At 33.8% G+C, this 27,869-nt stretch overlaps 1 protein-coding gene across 1 annotated transcript in view; it reads right to left on the reverse strand.

Moving 5' to 3' along the window:
* The window catches only part of MAP2K6 (mitogen-activated protein kinase kinase 6), a 160,399-nt gene extending 133,520 nt beyond the window's left edge, over nucleotides 1–26,879 (reverse strand). The window contains exon 1 of the mRNA XM_074224695.1: nucleotides 26,599–26,879. Within this exon, the coding sequence (XP_074080796.1) occupies nucleotides 26,599–26,614 (16 nt within the window). The 5' untranslated portion in view covers nucleotides 26,615–26,879. The remainder of the gene's footprint in view (nucleotides 1–26,598) is intronic.
* Nucleotides 26,880–27,869: the final 990 nt, after the last annotated feature.

Below are 27,869 nucleotides of genomic sequence, written 5' to 3' on the forward strand. Positions count from 1 at the left end.
ATGCATTTGTTAAATATTAACCTTTATATTTCTAGGAATTTCTAAATTTCAAAACATGTCTGAGAGTGAGGACTAGCATTTGTACTATATTTATTAACCTATTTTGATCATTAAATGTGTTTCAGTGAGAAAAAAAGGAAGTCTTGGAAAACAAAGACTTTCTGGAATAATCTTTTTTGTAAACCTGAAACCCTAATTTATAAGGACTATCCTGCCATTACCTTTTTGCCACAACAATAAAATACTTTTAATTAAGAATCCTCACTTCTGTGAGCCATACTGCATCAGGAAAAAAATCTAAGCTAAACCCCCTACTCTAGTATTCTTGAAAGTATGCATGTATTTCTTTGGAGTTTCTTAATAAATTTTATGCTAGCAATCCAATTTGAGAAATTTTGCAGAATTGGTATAAAGAAGAGGTGTTACACTCATTGTCCATATGCCATAAGTGGTCTGCAAAACTCCCAGAGTGTGACCAGAGCCAGATGTAAATGTAACTAAGAAATGTTTAACAAAACAAGTAAAAATGCAATAGAAATAATGTTAACTTATGGTTTTCTAAGTCAATGCAGCCTGCAGGAATTAGATTCTATTTGAATTTGTCACCAATGTCATAAAGATGTTATCAAGGAAATTTATGACTAGAATAAAAAATGGGATAGTCACATAAAAAAGTAAGAGAGAGAACCAATGGACAGTCCATGTATCCTTGGGATATGATGAGAATTCAAGGAATGTCCACAGTACATTGTTTGATCTCATGAAAGGATATAAATGAGAATCTCACAGGATAGGCAGGCATGGAATGCTTTATTGGAGGGACCAATGACACTGATGAGATTAGATATCCAATGGAGTATTTAGAGAAAGATATATAAAGGTTAGTCATAATGATATCAAGATTTCTGAATTATCTCAGAAATACATTCCCTGGAATTATAAGCATTACAAAATAAAGCTTTTCCCTACTTAGTCTTCCATTTTAATTGGGAGTTTTTACTTTTGAGATTTATAATCCTTTTTATTCTGCTCTTCTTCTAAAGTCATCTCATTTTTTTTAAAACTAGTAGATGGAGAATAAGGGAGAAGAGAGAATAGTGACTGATTGTTCACTTTTCCAAAGGAAGAAAGGATTAAATTGTGCCATGGATGTATATTATTTAAATATATATATATATATATCATATATATAGAGATATAGATATATATATATGATGGTGTTAGATTACTAGATAAGAAAAATGCTAAAGGATCACTTATTTACATTACTGAGAGTAATCCTAGCAGAAGCCATCTTAATGACCATCCTCCTTAATAGAGGAAGACTATTAAAATGTCTTTACACACTGTCCATTCCAAGGGGAAAAAGTAGGGAATGGTTTCAATAACAATTTAAGATTTCAAAATAGTTATATTCTGAAGCTGTAATTAGCTGTTTTAACCTTGATGTAAACAATACAAAATGAAACTTATGCAAGCTGTACCAAATGTCCTTCAAATCAACAATGAAAGACAAATTCAAAAGACTCCCTAGGACACGAGGAGGCCTCTGATGGGGAAACCAGAAGAGAAGTAGTTCACCTGAGGCAGCAAAATATTTTATATAATTTTTCTTCCTAACTAGGTATTAAACTCAATTTTTTTCTAGTTGCTGGATTACTAAATTTTATCACTCCAAAGCAAAAGAAAGCTTTGGTTATTCCATCCAAGTTATTGCTCTGATCATAGTTGTACAAAAGTAATGTTTTCATAGTGGATAAAGAGCCATATTCTAGGTCAGGACAACCTAAGTTCAAGTCCTACTCTGGGCACAAATTGCCTTGTGACCCTGGGACTCAAGATGTAATACTTGGGGGCAGCTAGGTGGCACAGTGGATAGAGCACCAGCCCTGGAGTCAGGAGTACCTGAGTTCAAATCCAGCCTCAGACACTTAATAATTACCTAGCTGTGTGGCCTTGGGCAAGCCACTTAACCCCACTTACCTTGCAATAACCTAAGGAAAAAAAGATTTAATACTTGAGCTAATTTTTGAAGGGACTGAGAGTTTGAAGAGCGCTAAGTGATGGAGGTAAGAATGAAGTGTCTTCCGGGCATAGGAAACAGCTTATGCAAAAGTTGAAAGATGTGAAATGGAATTTCATGTTTGAAAACCAGTCACTTTGTCTGGAATAGAAGTTTGTGAAAAAGAAGTTTTCCCTTCATTTTTTTCAATCATGCCCAACTTTTTTGTGACCCCATTTGGGGTTTTCTTGGCAGAAATACTGGAGTAGCCTGCCACTTCCTTATCCTGCTTATTTTATAGATGAGAAAACTGAGACAAACAGAGTTAAGTATCTAGCCCAAAATCACACAGCTAGTGTGTGTGTGTGTGATGCCATATTTGAATTCAGGAAGATGAGTTTTCCTGAGCTAAGACCTGGCCTTCTATTCACTGCACCACCTAGATATTCTGAAAAGGCAGTAGTGCCATATAATAAAGCTTGAAAGGTAACTTGGAGTCAGCCAGATAGTGAAGAGTTATAAATGCTAAACAGAGAATTGCATATTTTTATGTAGAAGAACAAAATGTGAAAGATATGGAAAATATTTTAGGAATTAAGATTAACATGAACAGAGGCACAGGAGCAGGAAAGTATAGTCCATGTTTAAAATTTGGTAAATAGTCCAATTTATCTATCTCACTGGGCAAGTATCCAAAGGGAAAACAGAGAAAAAAGTAACTAAGGCTTAAATTGTAGAAAGCCTTGAATGATTAAATTTCCTTTTAAAAAAGAGTTCAGACCTTATTATTGTATATTCTATTGTTACATAATAAACCTATACATATAGATATCAGTAGGTTTGAGCATATAGGTTTTCTACAGTGGAAGCTATAGCAAAGAAGAAAAAGTAAGGGCAGGAACCTTTCAATTATTATATCAATGTCATCTAGTATCATTAACAAGCTAAGACTTGGGGGGGGGGGGTGGAAAGGAATCATATCCTTTATTCATTGAGCATTTATTAAATGCCTACTATACACAGAGTAACCCTAGATGCTAAAGAGGAAAAGTTAACACTTCTCAAGGGATTTAATCTAGCTCTGCTTGTGGCTCTTTAAACCTTTCATTTCTCCAAACTATTTTTAAATCTATTTATATTATCTGCATCCACCATATCTTAGGACAATGAGAGTCCTCCTATATTTTAATCTTTTTTGAACCATAATTGGAATATTGTTTTCGGTCTTCAGAACCAAAATTTAAGGATGACACTGACAGTTTGAAATACATTTAGATGATGGGCTACTTGAAACTTAATGCCACATCAATTGAAGGAACCTGGAATGTTTAGACAGCAGAAGAGAAAAATTAGTAGTATTCTAGGGTTGTTATAAGGAAGAAAGATTATACTTGTGTCATTTGATCCCAGAAGACAGCAGTGAAAGTTAGAGAAGTAGATTTCAACTTAATATAAGAAAAAAAAAGTTTTTCTTAACACCCAGAGCTGTTCAAATATGAACTGGGCAGCTTAGACATTAAGGAGTTTCACTATTATTTTTACTTATCTGTTCATGAGATGTAGAAAGGATTTCTATTTGAATGTGAATTGAACTAGATGACCTTGGAGATCCCGTCTAACTCCTCTTTTAAGATAATATAAACATATGCTTTAACCAACAGTTCCCTTATTCAAACATAGAAATTCCCTTCCACCAAAAAAAGGTCTATTCTCCATCTACTCCCTCTATTCCAGCTAATGACCCAACCAGGTATTTACAAACAGATTGCCCAGAACTGCGTCTCATCAGGACAAAAGGAATAAGGAGAACCATGTAGCATCCCCCCTACCTCAGAATAAAAATCTTTTGATTCAAATGAATTTACCATTATGAAGTACCTATGTAAAGACAACTGTGCTAGATACCAGGGAGGATTTGGTGAAGGGGAGGAGGAAAGGGAAGAAAGAGAGGTCCCTGTGAACAAGTAATTAGACATGGTTCCAGATTTCATGAATACAATTCTACAATTCTTTCTACATCTGAGGTATCTATTCTTTGGCCTACTTTGTCCCAACTTCAATTCTTATGGATCTTTCTTGACTCTTAGGGAGGTTCTCTGAAAATCTTAAAGTACTATATAAAAGTGCAATGGTGTTAGTATACTTGTCAGAACTCTTAGTAACCCATTACCCACCCTAAACTTGTTAATTATTCCTTCTTCAACAACTGTTGGTTTAACTGGATCTAAGACATCATTGACCTGACCCTCAAATTTTATGTTTGCCCCTGGAGACATCCATCCTTTCCATTGCCTCTATCCCACTAATCCCCATGACCCAGCATGACACATATCAGCAAAAATTATTGGAGTGATGCCATTCAGTGCCAGTAATTTGGTACATATAATTGCTTCAGTCTGGTTTAGTATACTCTGAGTTTTGATGGCTATTTGATCTAGTTCCTCCATCTTATCTATTTAAAGACATATATGTGAAATGGGAATCTCCTTAATATCTTTCTCTGAAGGCAAAAGACAGAGAAGAAAGTTAGAAGAAATTCCTTTCTGCCAATAAAAAGATAAATGTTTCAAGTAAACTAAAATATTAATAGGGGAAGAGAAGATGCATTTATATGGTACCTACTATGTATACAGGTACTGTACTGAGTATTTTTTACAAATATTAGTTCAACTTTACAAATTAAGTACTATTAATATCCCCATTTTAAAGTTGAGAAAACCAAAGGAAACAAAGCTTAAGTGACTTGTCCATGGTCAAAGAGCTAGTAGATATCTGAGGTCATATTTAAACTCATATCTTCATGACACCAAGTTCAATATTCTATCCATTGCACCACTACTGCTGTTGCTCCTATTAGCACCACCAACAATACTAACAGTATATAGTGTTTAAAGTTTGCAAAACATTTTACATATATTATATCTTTTGAGCCTCATAGCAACACTGAGAGGAAATTGCTATTATATATATATATATATATATATATATATATATATATATATATATATATATATTTCAAATATATTTCAAAGATGAAGCATTGGGCTGAAAGGTTAAATGATTTACCCAGGATCACATAGCTAAGAAAATGTCTGTTAAAGAATTTTAACACTGAGCTTCTTGATTCCAAGTTCATCATTCTACCTAGCTGCCTTGTGAGAAACAAATATATCAAAAACAGAGCTAGAAATGACAGGGATAGAGACAATACACACACACACACACACACACACACACACACATATGTATACATCTCAACACCTTGTAAGGAAACAATAAAAATTTCCCCAGTAAAAAGATGCTACTTTGTCAACCATTTCCCTGATCCCTAAACCAGGAACCTACTCTATAGACAAGAAGTAGAAATCCAATTATACCCACAAAAGTTAGCCTACTAGTAACTGCATCAAAGACATTCATTCTGCGAGGTTAAGGCTGGGGATGGAGGAATTGGAGGAGGGAAGAAATTAACAGCATGCATTTGATATCTAATAACTCACATATATAGTCCTTAGAGTTTACAAAGCACTTTCCTTACAACAATCCAGTGAGGTAAGTAATGCAAGGATTTTTGCCCTCTCAATTAGATGAGAAAATTTAGACTCACCAAAGTAAAGTGAACTGAAATGGTCATACAATTAGTAAGTGGCAAAATCAAGTCCCAAACCCAGATCCCCCCAACTCTAATACAGACAATGGACAATGAATGAATTGGGGCCAGGATTAAATAGGAGATGTAAAATAGACTGGATTGCTTTCAGGAAATTGCAAAACTCCTTTAATGACCCCCAAATTTCTTCCAGAAACAATATCTCATCTTTTAAGTACCAATACTCTTACCAGTATTATATGTTTGCAATAGATAGAACAAAACAGTTTCCAAAGGACTGAAAATGAATACTATATAGAAAGGCATATTGTAGTTTGAGAACAAGCTACAACATATAATCAATGAAAAAAGAACTGAAGTGTCATCAGGGATTGTATGAGATAATAAGAAGACAGGTTGGCCATATGGTAGAACAAGGGCTTACTAATAAATAGTTCAAGTGCCATGCTGATAACCTGATGATTTTAAGAGAAAGTGAAGGCAAAAATAAGGTAAATGACACTTCCTTCAACCACAGCAGATAGTCTTAGGCTCCTTTTTGCCAGGTGCACGTATCATGAGAAGAAAAAATGGAAATATTAATGGAAGAAAAGGTGGAATGGAAAATATACATTTTATATGATTATCCTAAAAGTCATAGGCAAGTCATATTTCCACTGATAACTTTCTCTGTTTGTTGTACTTAACATGGGGATTACAAAGTATTATAAAACCTGAATGTTATAATACTTTATGAATTTTACAAAGTAGTTGAGGAGATAAAACAAAAAACATTATCACAGTTGAGAAAAATATGGCACTATAAGAAGTTGAGCAGTAAACATCAAAGCAAGGAGATTTTAAAAATATTCTCAGGTAAGTACAAGAAGGTTCCCTGTCACTATGACTCATGTATGACCAGTTTCTTATGAGCAGTTTTATATCTATTGTTAGTTGTAACCTGAAACTGACCCTGCCCAAATCTTACTGAAATATGTCAACAACTCTCAAAGTATTAATTTTCTTTTAAAATGTAGACTCAGAATTCACAACATACTGGAGTGAAAAGAAATACAAAGAATCAGATGATATGATTACTGGTCCTGGATTTGCCACTATTTGTTGTATAACTTTGAATTTATCATTTCTCTCCTCTGGTCCTTGGTTCCCTTATTTCCAGTATTTCCTCATTTCTTATTTTCAGTAAGAACTCAGACTAGGTAATCTCTAAGGTACCTTTCCAAATAAATTAAAACATTTATTGAACAACTATTATGTATAGTATGCAGGACTAAAGCCCTGGAGAAAGAAAGGAAAAAAATAAGTTTTTTCTCTCAAAGAACCTACATTCTTTAGGGAAAATATATGTATACAAGTAAATAAACACAAAGGATAAACAAAATAATAATAAACAAAATAAATAAGGGGAGAAGTCCTAATAACTGAGTATAGGAATTGTGTGCCACATTTGAGCTGTGTTTTTTAAATGAAATTAGTAATTCTTCTTGACTGCCAAATGATGCAGAATCAGATATGAAGTCAGGAAGAAATCTTCCTAAGTTCATATCTGGCCTCAGACGCTCACAACTGTGTGATCCTGGACAAGTCACTAAACCCTGGTTGTTACAGCTGTAAAAATGAGCTGGAGAAAGAAATGGAAAACCACCCATATATCTCTGCCAAGAAAACACCAATGAGATCACAAAGAATTGCTAAAACAACTGAAAAACAATAGCAAGTAATTCTATTAAGGTAAAAATAAAGCTGGAAAACTTTCCATGTTGGAAGACATAAAGGACCAGTTGTGAAAAAGTCCAAAAGGAAGAAGAACATCATGTATGGGAAAAAGCTAGTTGGTCACTTTCATTGAAACAGTGGGTATATAAAGGGGAGTCATAAAATAACATTGAAAAGGTTCATTGGAATCATGAAGCAAAGGATGTCAAGTTTATATTTTATCCTAGAAGAAATAGGACACCAAAGAAGATTTGCTTCTTAAATCCTGTCCTGTCCAGACTCTCTGGACTTCTCCACTATCCCACCCTCTGAATCCTCTCAATTCTCTCACAATAAAAAGTCTTTTTTTTTTCTGTAGCCTTCTTAACTTGGAAGACCCTAAAGTCCCTTCTGAATGATGAATTCTTAACAGCCTCCATTTCAGAAAAAACCAAAGCTAGCCACACTTTTCACTCCTTTCCTGGCTCCACTCATGACTCTTCAGATTTTTCTGTCTTGTCCCCAGTGGAAGCCTTTTCTTCCCTAACCCCACAGATTTTTCGGATCTCTCTTATGTATTGTCTTCCTCATTAGAATGTAAGTACCTTGCAGAACCAGAATTTTATAGATGGCAACTAAATTATTCTCAGCAATACAGTAATCCAAGACAATTCCAAAGGACTCATGATGAAAAATAGTATCCACTTCCTGAGAAAGGAGTCTGAATGTAAATAGGAGCAAGGTATTTTTTTCATGTTCTGTATTTTTTGTGTTTTTCCCCCTTTGAGTCTGTGTGTGTCTTCTTTTACAACATGACTAATATGGTAATATGTTTTTGCATGATTGAACATGCATAACCTGTGTCAAATTACTTACCATCTCTGGGAGAAGGGTGATGAGGGAGGGAAAGAGAAAATTTGGAACTCAAAATTTGTTTAATGAGTGCTTAAAATTGTCTTTAAGTGAATTGAGGAAAAATAAAATTTTTTAAAAGAATGTAACCTCCTTGAGGGTAAGTACTGTCTTTCTTTTTAGGTATATTTGTTTTCACAGTGCTTAATATAGTACCTGTACTGTTCTATACACATAGTAAGCACTTAATAAAGATTTTAGCTATTTATCTATCAATCAACTTTTTTTTAGGGGCTTTTTTTTGCAAGGCAAACGGGGTTAAGTGGCTTGCCCAAGGTCACACAGCTAGGTAATTATTAAGTGTCTGAAACTGGATTCGAACCCAGGTACTCCTGACTCCAGGGCCAGTGCTTTATCCACTACGCCACCTAGCCACCCCTATCAATCAACTTTTATCAGGGATCCGACAAAGGTTGGTGTTTTAGGAATATTAACCTGGCAGCTTTGTAATATATGAATGATAAAAATAGCTAACATTTATAAATCACTTTAGCATTCAGCATGATTGATATCTATGTACAAGTAAAATCTCATTTTATCTTTACAATCCTGGAAGGGAAGTGCTATATAAACACAATTCCCATTTTATAGATGAGAATTAGAACCAAGAGGTTAATCGTCACACAGTTGGTAAGAATCTGAACTCTAGACTTTCTGAAAAGTCCAGCAACAACACCGCCTCACTGAATTAGCAATGGAAGTGAGTGGAACAAAGATACTAATTATGAGGTTAATGCAGATGATTCAGCTGAGAAATGATGAAGGTTTGACTATAGAGTTTATGTAAATGGGAGGAAAGGAGGGATGGATAAGAAAGGTATTATGGAGGAAGGATTGAAAAGGCTTGTCTGTTGATCAAAATAGAACAGAGGGATATAGAAAAGTCAAGGAAGACTCCAAAGTTGTGAATTTGGAAGATTGGAAAAATAAAAATACTGATAAAAACTTAGAAACATTGGGGGAAGGACAAGGTTAGGGGGGAATATAAATTCTAGTTCTGAACATAATAATGACTTTGAGAAGCAACATACAGGACAAGCAATTGGTGACATCTAGCTTTCAGTTCATAAAAATGAAGAACTGAGTTCAGGAGAGGACATTTAGACATCTATAATACTCTGGATTTTAAATGATAATTTGCTTTACAACTATAGATATGTACACTGCATGGGCATCACTTACAAAAGTCTGTTAAAAAGAAGAATATAAAAAGGGGGATAGTGGATAGGGCAACCAGCCCTGGAGTCAGGAGCACCTAAGTTCAAATCTGGTCTTAGATAAGTATTAACTATGTGCTCCAAGTAAATCACTTAACCCCACCCTCCACACACACACACACACACACACACACACACACACACACACACACACACACACACGGCTCAAAAATAAATAAATAAAGCAAACAACAAACTTATTTTGACCAGAGACAACAATAAGTTAGAAGCCTAAAACAGGGTTAGTGACCCTGCCTAGACTTCACTATGAAAGCAGTCTGTTTTAGTTTCATACAAATGATATTTATATGTAGATAGATTAAAAATTAAGACAAAAATAAGGGAATATCTGGTTTCTAAACTATATACTGTCAGATAGGAATTTATTGCTGAAGCAATAATATAATTTATTGAAAATTGCTTAGATACTGGCATCCTATCATTTTCCAATTGATAGATAAATAAATAAATCATTTTTAAGTGCGAACTATATGAAAGCACAGTACAGAATTATGCTAAGCACTGTAAATATAAATATACATAAAAAGAATAACAGTCCTTGACCTCTGAAATCCATAATATTTTGAACATAAATTGGCAAATCACTTAATCATCTTTGGAAAATTTTAAATGTACCTTGCAGATAATTCAAATTGTAATACTGCTTTTTTTTTAAGTTCTGTAACACTTTCAGTCCATCTCCTGAGAACTGAAGTTAGGAAGAACTAATACCTTAAATTCTTGTCCTTACCTTGTTTATAAAGTTAATTACCATGATATCAAATGACTTTAGTTTTACAAAAGAGATCAACTCTAACTAGAAGTAACCCCTTTCTGATTTCTAATACATAGGGTTGTTATAAAACATAATAGCTCAGATTACATGTTAAATGTTGAACTGAGTCTAGCACTATATAATTCGGAATTTGCACACATTAAGAAATGAAATTGACAGAATTAAATTTTTAAAAACCTTATTCTGCATTAGGATAGGCTCCTTTCTATCATTATACTGTAGTTTTCCAATTTATGCACTCCACTTGGCTCTCACGATTGTTCTGCATACTACTCCACTAAGCACCGATGAGCTAATATTTTTGGAAGGGAAGAAGGAAGGGGAGGAGGAGGGGGGTAGTGGTAGAGGAAAGCAAGTACATTTTAATAAGGGCAAACTTTATTGTATCTTTCCAGGTGAACATGGGGCTTTTCCCTGTAGATTGTTAGTGTTGATAACAATACTAAAACTCTCCTGGGTAATTTAGATGAAACACTTTTCCTGTAGCTGGGTCTTCCTGTATTATGCAAGAATTCCAACACTTTCTGGGTATCCTTCCTATTAAGTTGAATTTTAGATTTCCTCAAAGGAGTTCTATATCTCTAACTTTTAGGGAAATGTCCCTACTGTCTTAAATTGCTAATTTGTTTAAGTTGAAGGCAATATTACTATTGTGAAACAATGACATTGCTTAAGATAGCCTCTCCTCTTAGAATCCTATTATGCAAATGGTATAACAGGGAAATAATTAACCAAAGCTCCATGTCTTGTCCCCATCTTTCTAATTCCCATGAAGGCCTTTTCCATTTTCATTTGCTATGCAAAGTGGTCTGCAAATTTGGAATTGTTATTATACAGGAAAACCCATAATGGTCTTTGAATGGGACATGCTGCTGCAAGACTCTTAAATGTTATTAAGTTCAATGTCTACCTTTTGCCTTCCCCTCCCATCTACCCTATCCTCCAACTTTTGGCTATGAACAGTATACTGGTAGAGAAATCATTTTAATAGCCATTTGAGAACAAACACTGTAGCCAGTCTCACAGTAAAATACAGGCCAAGATTCTCCTTGGCCGGAATGTTCTTCCACTTCCTCCCACCACAGCATTTTTTTTTTAACAGAGACCATAAGTTCATTCCTAATATATATATTTCAAAAAACAGCACCTAAAATTCTGAAAAGGCATTTTTGGAGCTGGACACTGATTTAAAAGGCATCGGCAATAAGAAGTAAATGTTTCCTTTAACCTCCTTGTCAAATAAGCTGTTCTAGTGTGCGAAGAATTTCAGTTTTCTAGTGAGGTGAGCTTTTAGTTAGGTAACTAAAGAGTGACTGAGAAGAAAATTCTTGGTTTTCAATGAATAGTTCTGGAGTTCAAGTCAAATGCCAACTTTTCCATAAAATCTTCTCTGCTCTCCCAAATGTGTAGTGATCACAACTTCTTTTCAGTGTCCATATATTTTGTTTATTCCTCTTTCTCAAGGTCCTTGATGATAGAAAGTAAGATGGCAAAGACTCAGAATTTCTTTTCTAACATAGTGTCTTGCATATAGTTGGCATTTTCTAAATGATTATTTCTTTGAAGTGTAGTTATGTGCATCTGGATCCCTAACAGATAGCAAATTCTTTGGGGGCAAAGATTTTGTCAAATTTATGTGTAATAATAGCTCAAGTGGCTGTGTCATAATGTCTTACATATCTTAAACTTGAGAATCAGCATAGCTTTGTGGATAGAGAACTGACCAGAAAACTTGGGTTTAAGCCCTGCCTCTGATACATATTGGATATTTACTTCACCTTTCAATATTTTGGGCAACTCCTTAAAATTGCAACTAGCAGAGAAGACACTAACCTGCCTTGGTGGTGAATTTTTTCATCTGAGAGACACTCAGATAGGTAGATAGGTAGAATCAAAAGCTAAATGAAATTATTTTTGCCCTTAAAGAATTTATAATCTTGGTAGCCATCACAATAGGTTCATAAATAGATAAAAATATCTTGAGAAGAAACACTAGCTTCTGAGTAGTTAGGAAAGGCTTCATTTGGAAAATCTTTCTTAAGCTAAAGAATTAAGAAAAACTAGGATTCAAAAGAGGTGAAGGTGAATAAAAGTGAATTCCAGGCATTAAAGTCAATCAGGTACAGAGATTGGAGATAGGATACTCTGAGAAGAACAATCAAAAGGTCAATTTGATTAAACAACACAGGGTAGGAAGGGCAGCTAAAGTAATATAAAATGAAGCTAGGAAAAATAGGTTGAGCCAGGTAATGAAGGATTTTAAAATATTGAAGATTTTGTCATTTTGATAACAGGGAGTCAATAGAATTTACTGAGTAAGATACCCACTTTACAAAAAGGCCTCTGTCAGCTTTATGGAGGACTGATTGAAGTAAAGAGAGCCTTAAGGCAAGAAGACCAATTGGGAGGCTATTTCAATAGTCCAAACAAGAAATTATGATGGCCTAAACTAATGTTATCTTCTATGAGTGGAAAGAAGGCAACAGATGAAAGAAAAAGAAATGACAAAATTGTTCAGTGAGAGAGAGTGAAAAAGGAAAGGGATATACCAAAATCATGAAGTTGGATATCTGAAAATATAGCAGTCCCCCTTGAGAAATTGGACATTTGTAAGAAGTAGGTTTGAGGAAATTAAGGGAGACAGAATGAATTTTATTTATGGCATTTTGAGTTTGGAATATCTGAAATATCCATTTTAAAATAGGAGACCACTGAGAGAGAGAAAAAGAGAGATATCATAGAGATGAGAAATCACTGTCAGTTGCTGAAGTCTCAGTGCTTTGGGGAAAATTTGGAATTAGAAAGTTGGGGAGAATATGCAAGATAATACAGCAAAGAAAACTGAGGGAGTTCAGCCTGATAATAAGAAGATCAAGAGACATTCTCTTTATGGAACTACAATGAATAATCAAGGAAACTATCAATGCATTACTCACTCAGGTCTGATTGCTCTGGTTTTCCCCTTAAAAATGAGAAGTGGACTTAAATACTTCTCATTAAAATGGTGATATAAAAGATTATAGAAAAGTCAAGTTTTCTGACATGCAATAAATATTAACAAATACCTGAAAAGGGCCCCAGGAAAAACAAAGACAAAGAAATCTGAAAGGAAGCAGAAATCAACTCCTCCATCAGGTCAAGAACTGCACAAAAATTTGTCTAGAACAAAGGCAAAATAGGATTGGGATTCTCATCAGAGAAGTGAATTTGAGTACAGGTAAATCCAGAAGCTACAAAGTATGGAAGAAAAGCTCTATCAGGGAAACCAATGGAAATTACTGTAACTTAAGTTTATTGATGAGAGCCCTCATTGTCTTACTGGGTGCGGACCTTCTTATCACCTTCGTTGGTTTCTGATCCACTTCTTAACAAGACTGGCAAGTCATTGCCAGTCCCAAAAATCGGGTACCTGAGGCCAGATCTTAGTCTTAGCTTTACAGTTGAGGTCAAAACTAGTTCCCACAGGGTTTTACCATGGATATAGACAGGACCTTACTGTGTACTTCTCAGAACACTGGGAGTCACAAAAGGGGACGAGGGTGAACCAATGGCAAGGCACAAGGTCAGAGAGAACTGGGAAAAAGGATTGTAAACAACAGAGGCCCACTTGGGCTTCTCAGGGCCATAGGACATAAATTGAAACAACTTCCAATTAAAGGTTTTTAAAAGAGAAGAAGAAAGAGAATAACCAAAGCTAGAACCCACAGGAAACTGAATCAGAAACAGGGACTAAGGTAGATTTTAGGGCGCAATACCACTGAGATCATCAACAGCAGTGGTGATTAAACTATGTAGCAAACTGGACCAAATAAAGCCTACCCAGATCATCAAAGATGAACAGAAGGCACTGGCTTGAACACAAAATTATACAGCAAAAACTGAGGTTGAAAATATGAACAAACAGAAGAAAACATTAAACATGAATTAAGAGATACGCAAGACTGAAACTAAAAAAGAAACTAGTAGCCTCCTTAATAACTACAAAGAAAGTCTTAAATGGGAATAAGGTCCAAAACTGGACCATGAGAAATAAAAGAATGATGAAAAGAAGAAAATCGGAGTATTTTCAAAAAATGAATAATTAATGTGAGAGTTTTAGGAGGAAAAATTGAAAGGAAAACAAATGGGATTTATAAGATAGAAGATTTTCCCTAATAAAAAACTCCCTGAAAAAAATGGAAAATATTCTATTAGATAACAAGGAATATTAGAACAAAAGTCAAAAACTGAAAAAAAAGAAACTACAATGAAAATCAACTACTGAAAACAAGTCAAGAAAAGAATTACTGGATTCTCTGAAAACCATTAAAAAAACAAAAACCTGGTCACAATTTTTCAGAAAAATCAAAAAGATTTCTCAAGAAAATAAAGTGAAAATAAGAGGAAGCTATTAATAAGGTCTTAAAAGAGACCTCAAACTAGAAATACCCTGAAATATCTTGAGAAAAATCTAACTCTTCCAAATTAAGGAAAAGAAAAACATCAAATCAAAAATACTATAAGTAGCCAGAAAGAAATCGTACAAGTACCAAGGAACAATAAAGAATCACCTAAAACTTGGCAGCAATTACTACAAAGAGATAGTTTCTTAGAATAAAAAATTCCAAATGACAAATAATAATGATTTATAATCAAGAGATTGTGAAGCAACTGGATAGCACACTGGTTAGCCTAGAGGCAGGAGGATACTAGCTGTGTGACCATGCTGTTACTTACTCTTCTGTGCCTCTGTTTCTTCTTCTGTAAAATGGGAATAATAATACTATCAGATTTGTTGTAGGGATCAAATATGATAATATTTGTAAAACATTTAGCACAGGGCCTGGAACATATTAAGTGCTTTATGTTATTATTGTGAATAACAGTAATATTATTATTACCTGAGAAGAAAGTAGATTGAAAAAAAATTATTATCATCTTCCAGGTAGGAAAATTGACCTTTGATGAAATAGGAGATATTTAAGCATTCATGATGAAAAGCTGAACAGAAATTTTGAAACATAAACATAAATACAGAAGTCAAGGAAAACATAGAAAGATACATTTGTAACAATGCAAAAGTCCTATTATCAGAAGAACAGTCATGTCCTTCCAAAATCCTAAGGGTTTCAAGATACCTAAATGGAATTTAAATAAGATAAGCAAAGATCTAGATGTAGTTTTATTCTGTTTTGCTGGTATTTAAGAAAGAAGTGAAAAGGGAGAGGGAAAAGAATACACTAGAGAAGAAATAAAGAAAAAGAAAGAACAATTGGCCATTTTATATAAATAAGATTATACAAACAAGCAAGAAGAATGATGTAGGCAGTCAGGCAGCCCACTTTACTCACTATTATCTGAATCATAAAAATGGAGGATCAAACTTACATATACTAATTTTGGTAAAGACTGTGTTTTGACTTTTTAATTCTATGATAATCTACTTGAGAAACTGTGGGAAAAGGCAGTTTTAAGTATTACCTTGTTACCTTGAGAGAAACTGAAGAGGACACAGGAATAGAAAGGAGATGAGATCTTTTCTGAAGACATTATTTTCTGTTTTATTTTATGAAGAGTATTTTGGAAAAGAGCTTTTATTTATTATCTTGAGAGGCACTGATTGTACTAATACTAAGATTCCAAACAAGCAAAGAGGAATCAACTGCTGATATTTTAAGGGTTTGAGACTACTTTAGTAGTGACAGAGGTCATAGCCAAAATACTGTTAAATTACTTTTTGAAAAATCAAAACATTCTTTATTTGAGGTTCTACTTAAACTATGGAAAGAGACTACAAAAGAACAACAAAAGAGAAGTTATTTGTTATTGCTGGAACTATACATGGTAGCCTAAAGTTTTATGTGTTCTTTTAAGGTTTAGCTTGAAACAACACAAAGAGTTTTGGGACACCCTGAAGATTATTGGTATGTGTGTCTGTGTGTGTGTGTGTGTGTGTGTGTGTGTGTGTGTGTGTGTGTGTGCATATATGTGCTTATTGCTTCCATTTTTTAATAAATTATATCCATTTTGATAGTTATTTAAATGTAGATAAATACAAGTAAATACAATGGAAAAAATAAAGAGGACCCAGAAACCACCCTTCCAACAGGATTACCTCTAATCATGAAAGTAGTTATAGGGCAAGGAAAAGAGAAAAGAGGGAGAGAGAAAGGGGGTGGAGAGGGGAGAGAGACAGAGAGAAAGATACCTAGTTAGAGGGACTTAATAATATGTTGGGCCATCTAGAAGATATATTTGGGTACCTTTAACATTTACAGTGATTCACAGATAAGATAATCTTGTATATTTGTTCTTGGATAACGTATGTTACAGGAATCCAGTGAATATACATATATATATATATATATATATATATATATATATATATATATATATATGTATATATACATATAAAGAATAAATATTAAAAGAATGCAGAATGCAATCAGTCTTCCAATGAGTCTCTTTTATGTCAAACCATTTATTTAACTTTTGTTTGTCTGAATACTTAAATATTATTATCTAGTGCATTAATCCTATCATTAAAAATGAGTTATTTACACCTCTGGAAATTGTACCTCTGGAATAATAGTGCCTAGCAATGAATATAAAGTCATACATAGGATTCCTAGTCAAACAAATGTCATATGATTGAAGAGAAAAAGAAATTTTGAGCATTTCTGCAAGATGCTATTTGGATTGGGGAAGATAGAAAATACTCAATAAACAATACAAGAACAAAGAATGTTTATATAGTATATATTATCTGAAAACATAGACCCTTCTAAAATTTCTGGGAATAAAAGAATTTTGTTAAGCATTTAGAATTCACTTACCAGATCTCTCACAGATGATAAGATGATAGTGCATAGGATGAAATTTCTGATAATAATTGCATATGGTTAAATCTCTATACTCACAGTGTTTTCTCCAAAATCAAAATGGAGTGAAGAACAGTTTCTTGAAGGTGCCTGAGGTTCTTTTCTTAGCCTTCCCCAAAGTGGTAAGAGGTCAGGACAGCATTGACACCAACCTCCTAGGTCACCTGCCCCAGATATAAGTTCTTGTTTACTGCTCTTTGAGGAAAAAGGAAGACAATTTTCTTTTTTTTCCATTTTTTCCACCCTGGAGAAGGTCTTCCTTGGCAAGAATGAGAAAGTTTAGTAAAGACATCCAAGGAGTGATAAAAGAGTGCTCGATTATATCATAATCAATGAAAGATACTGGATTTCTACAAACTGTCAGGGTTGATTGGGAAGAAGAAGCCATTATAGGAAACATTATAGGATATTGCTCCCACTTCAGAGATGTTGCATCACCTTGATATATAATATTATGCTTAGTAATCAAAAGTTTAAGATTTTGCTCAGGAAAGAATCATGTCCCTCTTTGGAAGAAACAGATTATTTGCATCAGAAACATGATCAAAGCACTGCAGCATTAATAGGTAACCAAAGTGGGGGGAAAAAAGGTTTTAAAGGTAGAGTTTGGTGAATTATAGAGTCTGAAGACTACAAAAACCATGCATTCACATAGCAAGGATTCATGCAGAGATTAGCAAGGAAATTTGGTGGTGGTAGAACACTATAGCAAGGGTATACCAGTCTGTTCGCTATTCAACAGAAAAGAAAAAGGCACCTCACATTTCTAACTTGGGTAATCAGAGATTGACAGAGAAAGATATAATAAAAATCTGAGGAAGCAGATGCTTCAGATTGGAGTCAGTATGCAGGGTGCATGGTATCCTTAAGAACTAAAGGCATACCACACTTTTATTAATAATGAATAAAGGCTGCCAAATTTTGATCAGTTGCCAGAAATAATAAATGAATCTGAGTGCTATACCTAAGTTTCAACATATCATTTAACTTGGAAAAACTCAACTCAGCCTACTTCTAGGACAGATTCCCATGGGTGAACCGCAGGAGCCAAGTAAGAGATAACCTCTGGTTTCTCAGAATTGTGGAAAAGAACCTATAGAAAACCTGATGAGACTAGCAGATATAACCATTTCACTTGGACTATGTATAGGTCAAAGGACCAGCAAACATGACCCTCTGGTGAAAAATCACCAACAACATAGTTCAAGAGAAATGACAGGAGTATTTTTTTTACATCTAGATGGACAGAACTAACATGAGGACTGTTGTAAGAGGTTGAATTCCTAAGAACAAGCTTCTCAAAATGTAGAGGAGAACAGGGATTGGGAACATCCTAGATCCCTAAATTAATCTTTAAAAAGAACTACATTAAAGCACAATTTAATACAGTAACCCTACTGTCAAAATATAATCATAAAAGCAATACTGTATTCTGTTATAAATGTAGAGTAGATGATCATAAATGTTTCAAGTGCACTCAAGAGAAAGGTCAGAAAACCCTGATGACCAAGGAGCCATGTTGAGAAATACTTAATGTGAGTAATAGTACTAAATTCATGTTTGTTTTCAAGAATTAGGGACAAATTTTGAGAAACTGAGAATATTTTGGGGGGGGGGGGTCTGATGATCAGCTAGAAATGCTTAAAGATAAAATATCCCCACTGGAAAGTGATTTAAAACCAAAGTCTACCTTTAAAAGAAATGTAACAGGGGCAGCTAGGTGGCACAGTGGATAGAGCACTGGCCCTGGAGTCAGGAGTTCAAATCCAACCTCAGACACTTAATCATTACCTAGGTGTGTGGCCTTCGGCAAGCTACTTAACCCCATTGCCTTGCAAAAACCTAAAATAAAAAATTTTTTTAAAAATAAAAGAAATGTAACAAGCAATCTGCTTGACACAAAAGAACTATTAAAAGGAACTCAGAAAGAAACTGTTACATTTAAGAAGCAACTCAAGAATGTTGAAGAACAGCTTGCTTCCAAGAATTGCTAAGAAATGTTTTGCTAGTAGTAAAGTAGACATTATATCCAGAAACTGCTCAGAAGACGAACTTCACTTCAGTAAAGAGAAAAAATTAAAATCATAAACGATCTTTTCTGTTTTACCTAACATTCCAGAATCCATTTACTAATTAAAAACTAGAACCCCAGAGTCATGGTAGAAACATAAGAGGTCATTTAAGTGCCATAGGTGATAAAGCACTGGGCCTTGAGTCAAGAAGACTCTGCTTCCTAAGTTCAAATGTGGCCTCAATTACATACTAGAGTATGTGACCCCTGGGCAAGTCATATAGTCCTCTTTGCCTCAGTTTCCTCATCTGTAAAAATGAATTAGAAAAGGAATTAGTAAACCACTCTAGTGTCTTTGCCAAGAAAATCCCAAGAGGGGTCACAAAGAGTTGAAACAATTAAACAACAAACAGAAGCATCAGAACTGTGAATCCAGTGACCAGGAAAATCAGAGGTAAATACTTCTATGGGCAGACAGTTCACTGATAGAACAGACACAAAGAGTGTTCTATTTACTACTACTACTACTATTACTACTACTACTACTACTACTACTACTACTACTACTACTACTACTATTACTACTACTACTACTACTACTATACTTTATTCTGTTTTTCACTCTACCATTCATTGTCACTATTGAATTATTTGGTTTTTGTTGAAAAAAATTATATGAGATATATACATGTATGTGTACATACACACATATATATACTAGTACTATATACGTATATAATTTAATGGTGATACATACCTAAATTGCCAAATCCACCATGTGCCATGTTGATAAATATATATATATATATATATATATATATATATATATAATACACATATTTGGTTTATTTATATGCTAGATGATTCTATTGGCTATTAACTTGTACTGAGTGTCTTAAATTGACTAACTATGTAAATTATTTTAAATATTAATGCCTTTATACTGCTTTTGCATAAAGAAAGTGCATACTATTTACTAAAGGATATATATAATCAGTACATCTTTACATAAATACCTGAAAAAAAACTAATCAAAAGAAATAGATAGGGGGCAGCTAGGAGACGCAGTAGATAGAGTGCTGGCCCTGGAGTCAGGAGTACCTGAGTTCAAATTCGATCGCAGACACTTAATACATGCCTAGCTGTGTGACCTTGGGCAAGTCACTTAACCCCATTGCCCTAAATAAAAAAATAAAAAGAAATAAAATAAAAAAAGAAATAGAAAAACTAAAATAGTTTGGGACTGCAATGTGCACCTTTCAAACATGGATAAATTCAACAAAAAGATAAATGAGAAAGAAGTAAATATTTGAACAAAACATTAGAAAAGTCAAATAAAATCTCTGATGATCAATTAGCAGGAGAAAAGAATAAATGTGCATTCTCAGTTATACATAACAAATTTAAAGAAATTGACCACATACTTATAAAAAAATTCATTAAAAAGAAATCAAAAAGTAGAAAAATCAAACCTATCTTTATTGACCATCATGCAATGAAAAGTATAAACAATAAATGACCTTTGAGTAAGGATTCAAACTTAATCAAATTAAATCATTTAATCCTTTGAAAAATCAGAGAAATAGATAATTTGATCAAAGAAAATGATAATAACATTATACACAAATTATTGGGATGTACAAGAAATTTTATACCTCTAAATGCATTTATCAACAAAAGTAAAAACAGAATCCATGAACAAGGCATGTAACTTTTTAATAAGGAAAGAAGTAATTAGAAAAGCAACAAATTATAAAAACCTCAACTAGAGACAAAACAGAAATTCTTAATGAAATTGAAAATAAAAACTAATTAAATGATTAAAAAATTGAGGGCTGAATTTTTATCAAATCTAATGAAATGGATAACTATTAACTAATCAAGCCATAAATTTTAAAGAGACAAACCAAATCTTAGTGGATATAGCAGAAACTTTTAAAAACTATTTTGTCCAGTGACATGCAGAAAAAAATATGAAACTTAGATGAAAACAAATGAATATTTGCAAAAATATAAATTACTCAGATCAGAAAAACAAATGGGGAATTCTAACCAACTCATTAAAAAAAGAAATACAGAATTTAAATAACTCAGTTTCAGAAAAAGAAAATGAAATTCCAAAGGGAAATAACCCAGCACCAGATGGATTTACAAATCAATTCTATAGTACACAAATATAAATTATTTTCAAAGATAGAGAAAGATAGAATCCAAACTGCTATCAGAAAAATAAATGGTCTGGTTACTTAAACAAGGGTAGATGAGTCAGGAAAAAACTATAGAGCCATATCTCTAATAACTATCTATGCAAAAGTATTGAATAAAAAATCTGCATTGTCTACAGCATATATTAAAAAGACTATAAATGATGACCAGATTGGATTCCTGCTAAGAATTCAAACTTGGTTCAATATAAGAATTATAAACATAAGATGATATTCAAAACAAAAACAATAAAAACTACATGAACAAAAGATGCAGAAAATTATTTTTTGATACAATCCATGTTTTGTGTGGAATTAAGAGAAAACAAGGAAAACTGGACCTTTCCTTAATGTGGCAATTTCAAACTAAACCAAAAATAATCACTATCTATAATTGAGAAACACTAAAGAGCTTTCAGGTAAGATCAACGGAAAAGCAAGATTGTCTATTGTATTGATTGTCTATTATTAGTATAATTCTAGAATTGTAAGCCACAGAAAAGAAATTAAGGGAACAACCACAAGTAAAGAGGAAACAAAGTTATCACATTTCAAAAGAAATAATCATTTCAGTAAAGTGACAATACAGAAAATAAGTCCATACAATGATCACCTTAATAATAAAAACTAATAAAATAATAATAGCAGTTATATAGTGTTTTTAAGTTTACAAAGAGAGTTACAAAGCATTATTTTATTCTCCCAAAAATCTTGGGAAATGGATTATTATTTCTACTTTTACATATGAAGAACCTGAGACTGAAAGAGTTGTTAAATGACCTGAGTTGCACAAATATTAAGGGTCTAAGGCTAGATTGGAACTTTGTCTTCTCGCCTCTATTTGTACCTACTGCCAAAAAACTTGTAAGGAAAGAATGAAAAAGAAATCTCATTCAAAATCACTATATATATAAAATCTTCCTGACTCTAAATCTAGTGCTCTATCCACTGCACCACCTACCTGTCCCCAACAGCTAGGTGAGGCAGTGGTTAAAGCACTGGCCTTGAAAGCAAGAGGACTTGAGTTTAAATCCGACCTCAGATGCCTGACACTTATTAGCTGTGTGACCCTGGGCAAGTCATTTAACCCTGATTGCCTCACATCCTGAACAGTCTCTAGTCATCCTGATTCATATCTGGCCACTGGACCAAGATGACTCTGGAGAAAAAAGTGAGGAGGTGACTTAGCAAAGCCCCCCTCGCTCAAATCCATTTCATGTGCTTCTCATGACATAACCTCCTTGATGTCAAGTTCTTCAAAAATGAAGGACAAACATTATATATAAAACATCTGAGACTCTTATCACATTGAGAAATGAAAAGGAACTTGGAGGTTATCAAATCCAATCTCTACATTTTACAGATCAGAAAACTGGATCTAGGAGGAATAAAGTGACAATCACACCATTAACAAATATGAGATGGAATTTGATTCTAGGTCCTCCTGACTCAATGTCCAGTGACATGTTTAATAATATGAATACAACTACAAATACATTTTATAGAAATAAAAGAAAGTAAATAATTGGAGAAGAATTAGCTGTTCATGATCAAGATATGCCAAAACAATAAAACTCGCAAGACTGCCTAAGATAATTTATCAATGATATGCCATCCCACAGTACCAAAAGAATACTTTGTAGAACAATGCAAAACTATAATAAAATCCATCTGGAGGTACAAAAGATCAAGTTCCTCAACAGAAATAAAGGAAAAAAATTAAAAAGAAAAAGAGTCTAGTTATACCAAATTTCAAATTAGACATATCAGTAATCATCAAGGCTATCTGGAACAGGCTAAAAAATAGAAAGTTTGATCAACTGAACAAATCAAAAATAAAATGCACAAGCATTTTAGCTTGTATCCCAGTACACAGTAAGCCCAAGGACACAAACTGAGGTAGGGACTTATTATTTGGGAAAACTGGAAAACAGTGTGGGAGAAATTAAGTATAGATGAATGTCTTATCCCATTTAATATAAAAAGCTCCAGATACTCATATGATTTTTTTAAATATCTAGGCTATGTTATAAACAAATTAGCAAAAAAGAAATTTTTCACAATTATCTATAGAGAAAAATTATCCAAAGAAGTGAGAGGAAATGGATAATTGTGATTCCATAAAATTGAAAATTTCTAACCAAAACACTATTCATGTAATTAGAATTAGAATCCATGAACTAGGGGAAAATCTTTGCAGCAAATTTCTCTGATAATTATTCAATATCCAGAAAATTGTAAATAGATATGAATATATAAGAACAAACCATTCCCCCAAATAAATAAATGGTCAAAGTATGTAAATAGGCAATTCTCAATGAAAGAAACAAGATATCAACAAGAAAACTTTTTTAAATGCTCAAAATCATTAATAATAAAAGAAGTGCAAATTAAAATGACTCTAAAATTCCAATTCCCCACCGTCAAATTGGCAAAGGTGGCAGGCACACTATTATAAGGCTGGTAGAGGTTTGAAATGGTCCACCCATTCTCTAAAGTAGAGATTGTTAACCCTTTTTTGTGCCATATGCCCCTTTGGCAGTCTGATGAGACTTAACACTACTGTAATTTGTTGTCTACATTCATCTTGAAAGAAATACTATGTTTTAGCTTAATTTGAGTTTAGTAAAAGTAAAGATAAAATTTTTCCTACATCCAAACTCATGGAATCTCTGAAATCTATTCTTTCAGGGGTCTGGAGACCCCAGGTAAAGCAATTAGAACTTACAGCTCCAAAGTCACTAAACAATACGTGCTCTTTGAACCAGCAACATCTTTACCACACATTTACTCCAAAGAAATGAAATAGATGGAAGACCCATATGTCCAAAACTATTTATAGAAACACTTTTTTGTTGTAGTAAAACACTGTAAACAAAGTGAATGTCAATCATCTGGGAAACAGTTGAACAAATTTGGTAAATATAATATAACTGTAACATAGGAAATGGTAACACTCTCAGATTCAGAGAAACCTTAGAAGATTTTATGAACTGATGCAGTGAAATGAGTTTAAGTAAAGATAATTTATACAACACTTACATCATTATAAAGGAAAAAAAAACTTTGGAAGAATGGTAATTCATACAATGACCAATCACAACTTCAATATTGATGATGAGGCTCACCCTCACTTCTTGGCAGAGAAGTGATGTAGTATCAATACAGAATGAGACATGTATTTTCAGACATGATCATTACATCAAAAAATGATTCTGCTTCACTACTTTTATTAAAATGAAGGACATCAATAAAGCATTTAAAGAATGTTCCAAAGAAACCTGAAGGAATTTGAAAAAGAACACAGACAAGCAGAGTAATTAAGATAATTTTTTAAATTTTAAAAATTTTAAATTTTAAAAATTAAAAAATAAGCTATATATATAATGATTTGACTTCCAATTTCATGCAGAATTGTTACTTTCTGATTTTCTCTGTATATGAAATGTTCACATTTATTGATAATTTTCTAGTTCATAATTAAACTTTTTTTAAAATAAAAAAAAACCGATCTTAGAGGTCATTTGATCCAAAATACCCTTTTTCATCATGATGAGATGGGATGAGTATTTTAGATTTGAAGTCAGATGACACTGGCTCAAATTTCACTCCAATAAACCTACATCCCTCACAGAATCAGAAACTCACTACCTAAATCACAAGGCAACCTATTCCATTTTCAGATAGCTCAAATACCTAAGAAATATCCTATTGGTTTGAGTAAAATCTGACTCCCTATGATTTTTTTACTCCCTGGTCTTTAGTCACAGGATCTTACATTTAGAGATAGAAAAGGTCTCATTTAATCCACCTTTCTCTTTTTAATAATGAAAAAAGTGAGACTGAGAGGTTAACTAATTTACCTGCTCACACAGATGGCAGAAATGGAATTCAAACTTGGGTCCTCTGACTTCAAATTCACTGTTCGTTCCATTGTAGCCACTGAAAATAAATCTAACCTTGTAAATAAAGTTCTAAAAGAACACTTTTTCAGTTTTTCTTTTCATTCCTAGTCCTTATCAAGAGTCTTCAAGTATTCATATCTTTAGATGCTTAAGTTAAGACTATAATTGTTCTGTTACAACTTTTTATACATATGACATATCAAGCATATGGAGAGAGACGATTAGATCCTTGATTTTTGTCTGTAATGGTCAAAGAATACTTATTCCATACCCATAAGTCACTAACAGTATGGGTTTCAGGATGCCTAACTTATCGCTCCTTATTCCTTACCTTGTCATAATGCATGTGCTCTCTGTGTGGTTCAGTAATATTTACTTTGAAAAAAAGACTAAAAATCCCGAGGGCAACTTATAAGTACCTCCTTGATCTTCTGATGCTGTGCCAGATATTTTGTTCTAATACCCCCCAGATGCCATTTAAAGGCTGAAAAATACAAGTGCAACAGCTGTATGAAATAAAAAACCTGAAGTATTAAATGCACAAACCCTGAACTTCTGCATCTAATAACATATCTAAAGGCTAAATATGTGTATTCCATTTTCATGTGCTTAAAAGATCTCATTTTGATTATTAATGAAACAGTATAGCTCCCCATTCTTGCAACATCGTACAGCTTTCCTCCCTTCTACTTTCTACTCTGAGGATGAAAAGTAACCTCCCAGACTTCTCAAGCTTTATCTCTTCAGTGTCCTGAAGACTCTTACTCAACCAAAAAGTTGCATGGTAAAGTGCAAAATCTTAAAAGACAAGGATTTCTTGCATGCGTTTAGTAACCTGATGTTATTCAAAACCTACCTTTAAAAATCAAAAGTTGCCTAACATTCAGCAGGAAATCAATGGAATATTAGCTAAGGACTAAACCAGAAAAATTATTTTCCATGGAAACATAGGTATATACTCAATTCCTAGCAATTTAACTCCTCATTTAAGAAAGACTCTTTAAAAGTTTACAATCCTCTGTACTTGAATCGATTCACAAAGTGAATGCATTCTAAAGAATTTTCTAAAGAGAGAAAGCACTGCATATTTAGACACTTCCAACCTGCTTTATCTGTCCTGACTATGCAAAAGGCAAAAAGAGCTCAGTAATCCTAGCAGAAGAATGCAAATAACATCAACGCACAGCTGAACTGCAAGCCCTGCCTTACAGGAACTCTCTGTGTCTGCAAAAAAAAAAAAGACACATACTAAACAGGAAATACAACTGAGCTTCGGAAAGCCTCAAACTTTAAAATGCAATTGCCTGGCAAAATATGCATCCATGCATTTGCAAATGCATGCACGACTTTTTGCATTTTTTGCAAGCAATGCAAATAGGCTCTTACCTTTTTGGTTAGACATTTTCCCCTTTCCTTTGATGGGGGAGGGGAGCACAAAAGACTTTGCCTTCCCTCTCTTCAGTAGCTAGTTTTGCAATAAAGATTCAAGCTGCAGACGCGCAGTCTTCATGCAAGTGAAGTTTTTCTTGATCGATGCAGCAGATGATCTTTCAGGAAATCAAAGTGGAATTGCACACCTTGCAAAACAGATTGGAAAGTGATTTTTTCCAATTGCAATGGTAGGGAAGGCTGTGCTGCAGCTACATGATGGGCCAGGGCTGGCAGCTAAAAGCTCCAAACTTGGAACTGAGTGTCTTAGTGCGCAGACGTCCTTCCTGCAAAGAACACAGGGGCAGCTGGGTAATGTAGTTCCCAGGAGAAGTCAATGGAGCGCGCTTTTAAGGAACCTGGTGTCTCGAGTCTCCTAGTTCTTTGTCATAAAAACCTCACGCAGGCAATCAAGCCAATCTTTTGCAGACGGACAGAGTGAGCCATGACTTAAAGAACACAAAAGTCTCAACAACGACCCCCGAAGGGCAAGGAGGAGACGGTGACACTTGGCTCTTTGTAGAAAGTCACTTTGGGTATTCAGGTGCCAGCAGGAGCCATGGAGCAAGCACCTGATAGGCAATTACTCATTTTTTTTTCTCTTTTAACGTCCGTTCTTTATTTTTCAGACAGAATAATTGTTTTGTGACAGAGGAAGAACGAAATTAAAATTAATGTGAACTAGAAGAGAGGTGTGTGTCACCAAGCCATTTCATACAAAGTCCATCTCTCTCTCCAGGTAGCTATTATCAAGGAACTGGAGTCTGCACAATTTGGGGTCATCGTAGGAACTTTACAGCCAGAGAGGCAGAAAGTTAGTAAACTATACATCAAAACCATATATCAAAATTTAACTGTTTCCACCAAACAGCAGGCCTTATGGTAGAAATGGAACTGGATTCAAATGGGAGATTAGTTGGGGTCAGTAGAAAGAATTTTGGACCATAAGTTGGAGGATATGGATTTGAAACCCATATTCACTTCTTAAATAGGATTTTACATTTTGGGCAAGTCATTTGACCTCAGTTTCTTAATACGTAAAAATCATGTAATTGAACTAATATTAACTTGTGGGTCCTTAACCTTTTTGTTGTCATGGGCCTTGAAAGCTATGGATATTTTCTGTGAATAATTCTGTTACTACATTCATAATTGAAAGAAATGCTAAATTTCAATTAAAAGTTAGTAGAAATAAATATTTTCCCTCCATTCAAGGTCATGGATCCTCT

This window comes from Macrotis lagotis, chromosome 2 (assembly GCF_037893015.1).
Source record: "Macrotis lagotis isolate mMagLag1 chromosome 2, bilby.v1.9.chrom.fasta, whole genome shotgun sequence".
NCBI lineage: Eukaryota > Metazoa > Chordata > Mammalia > Peramelemorphia > Peramelidae > Macrotis > Macrotis lagotis.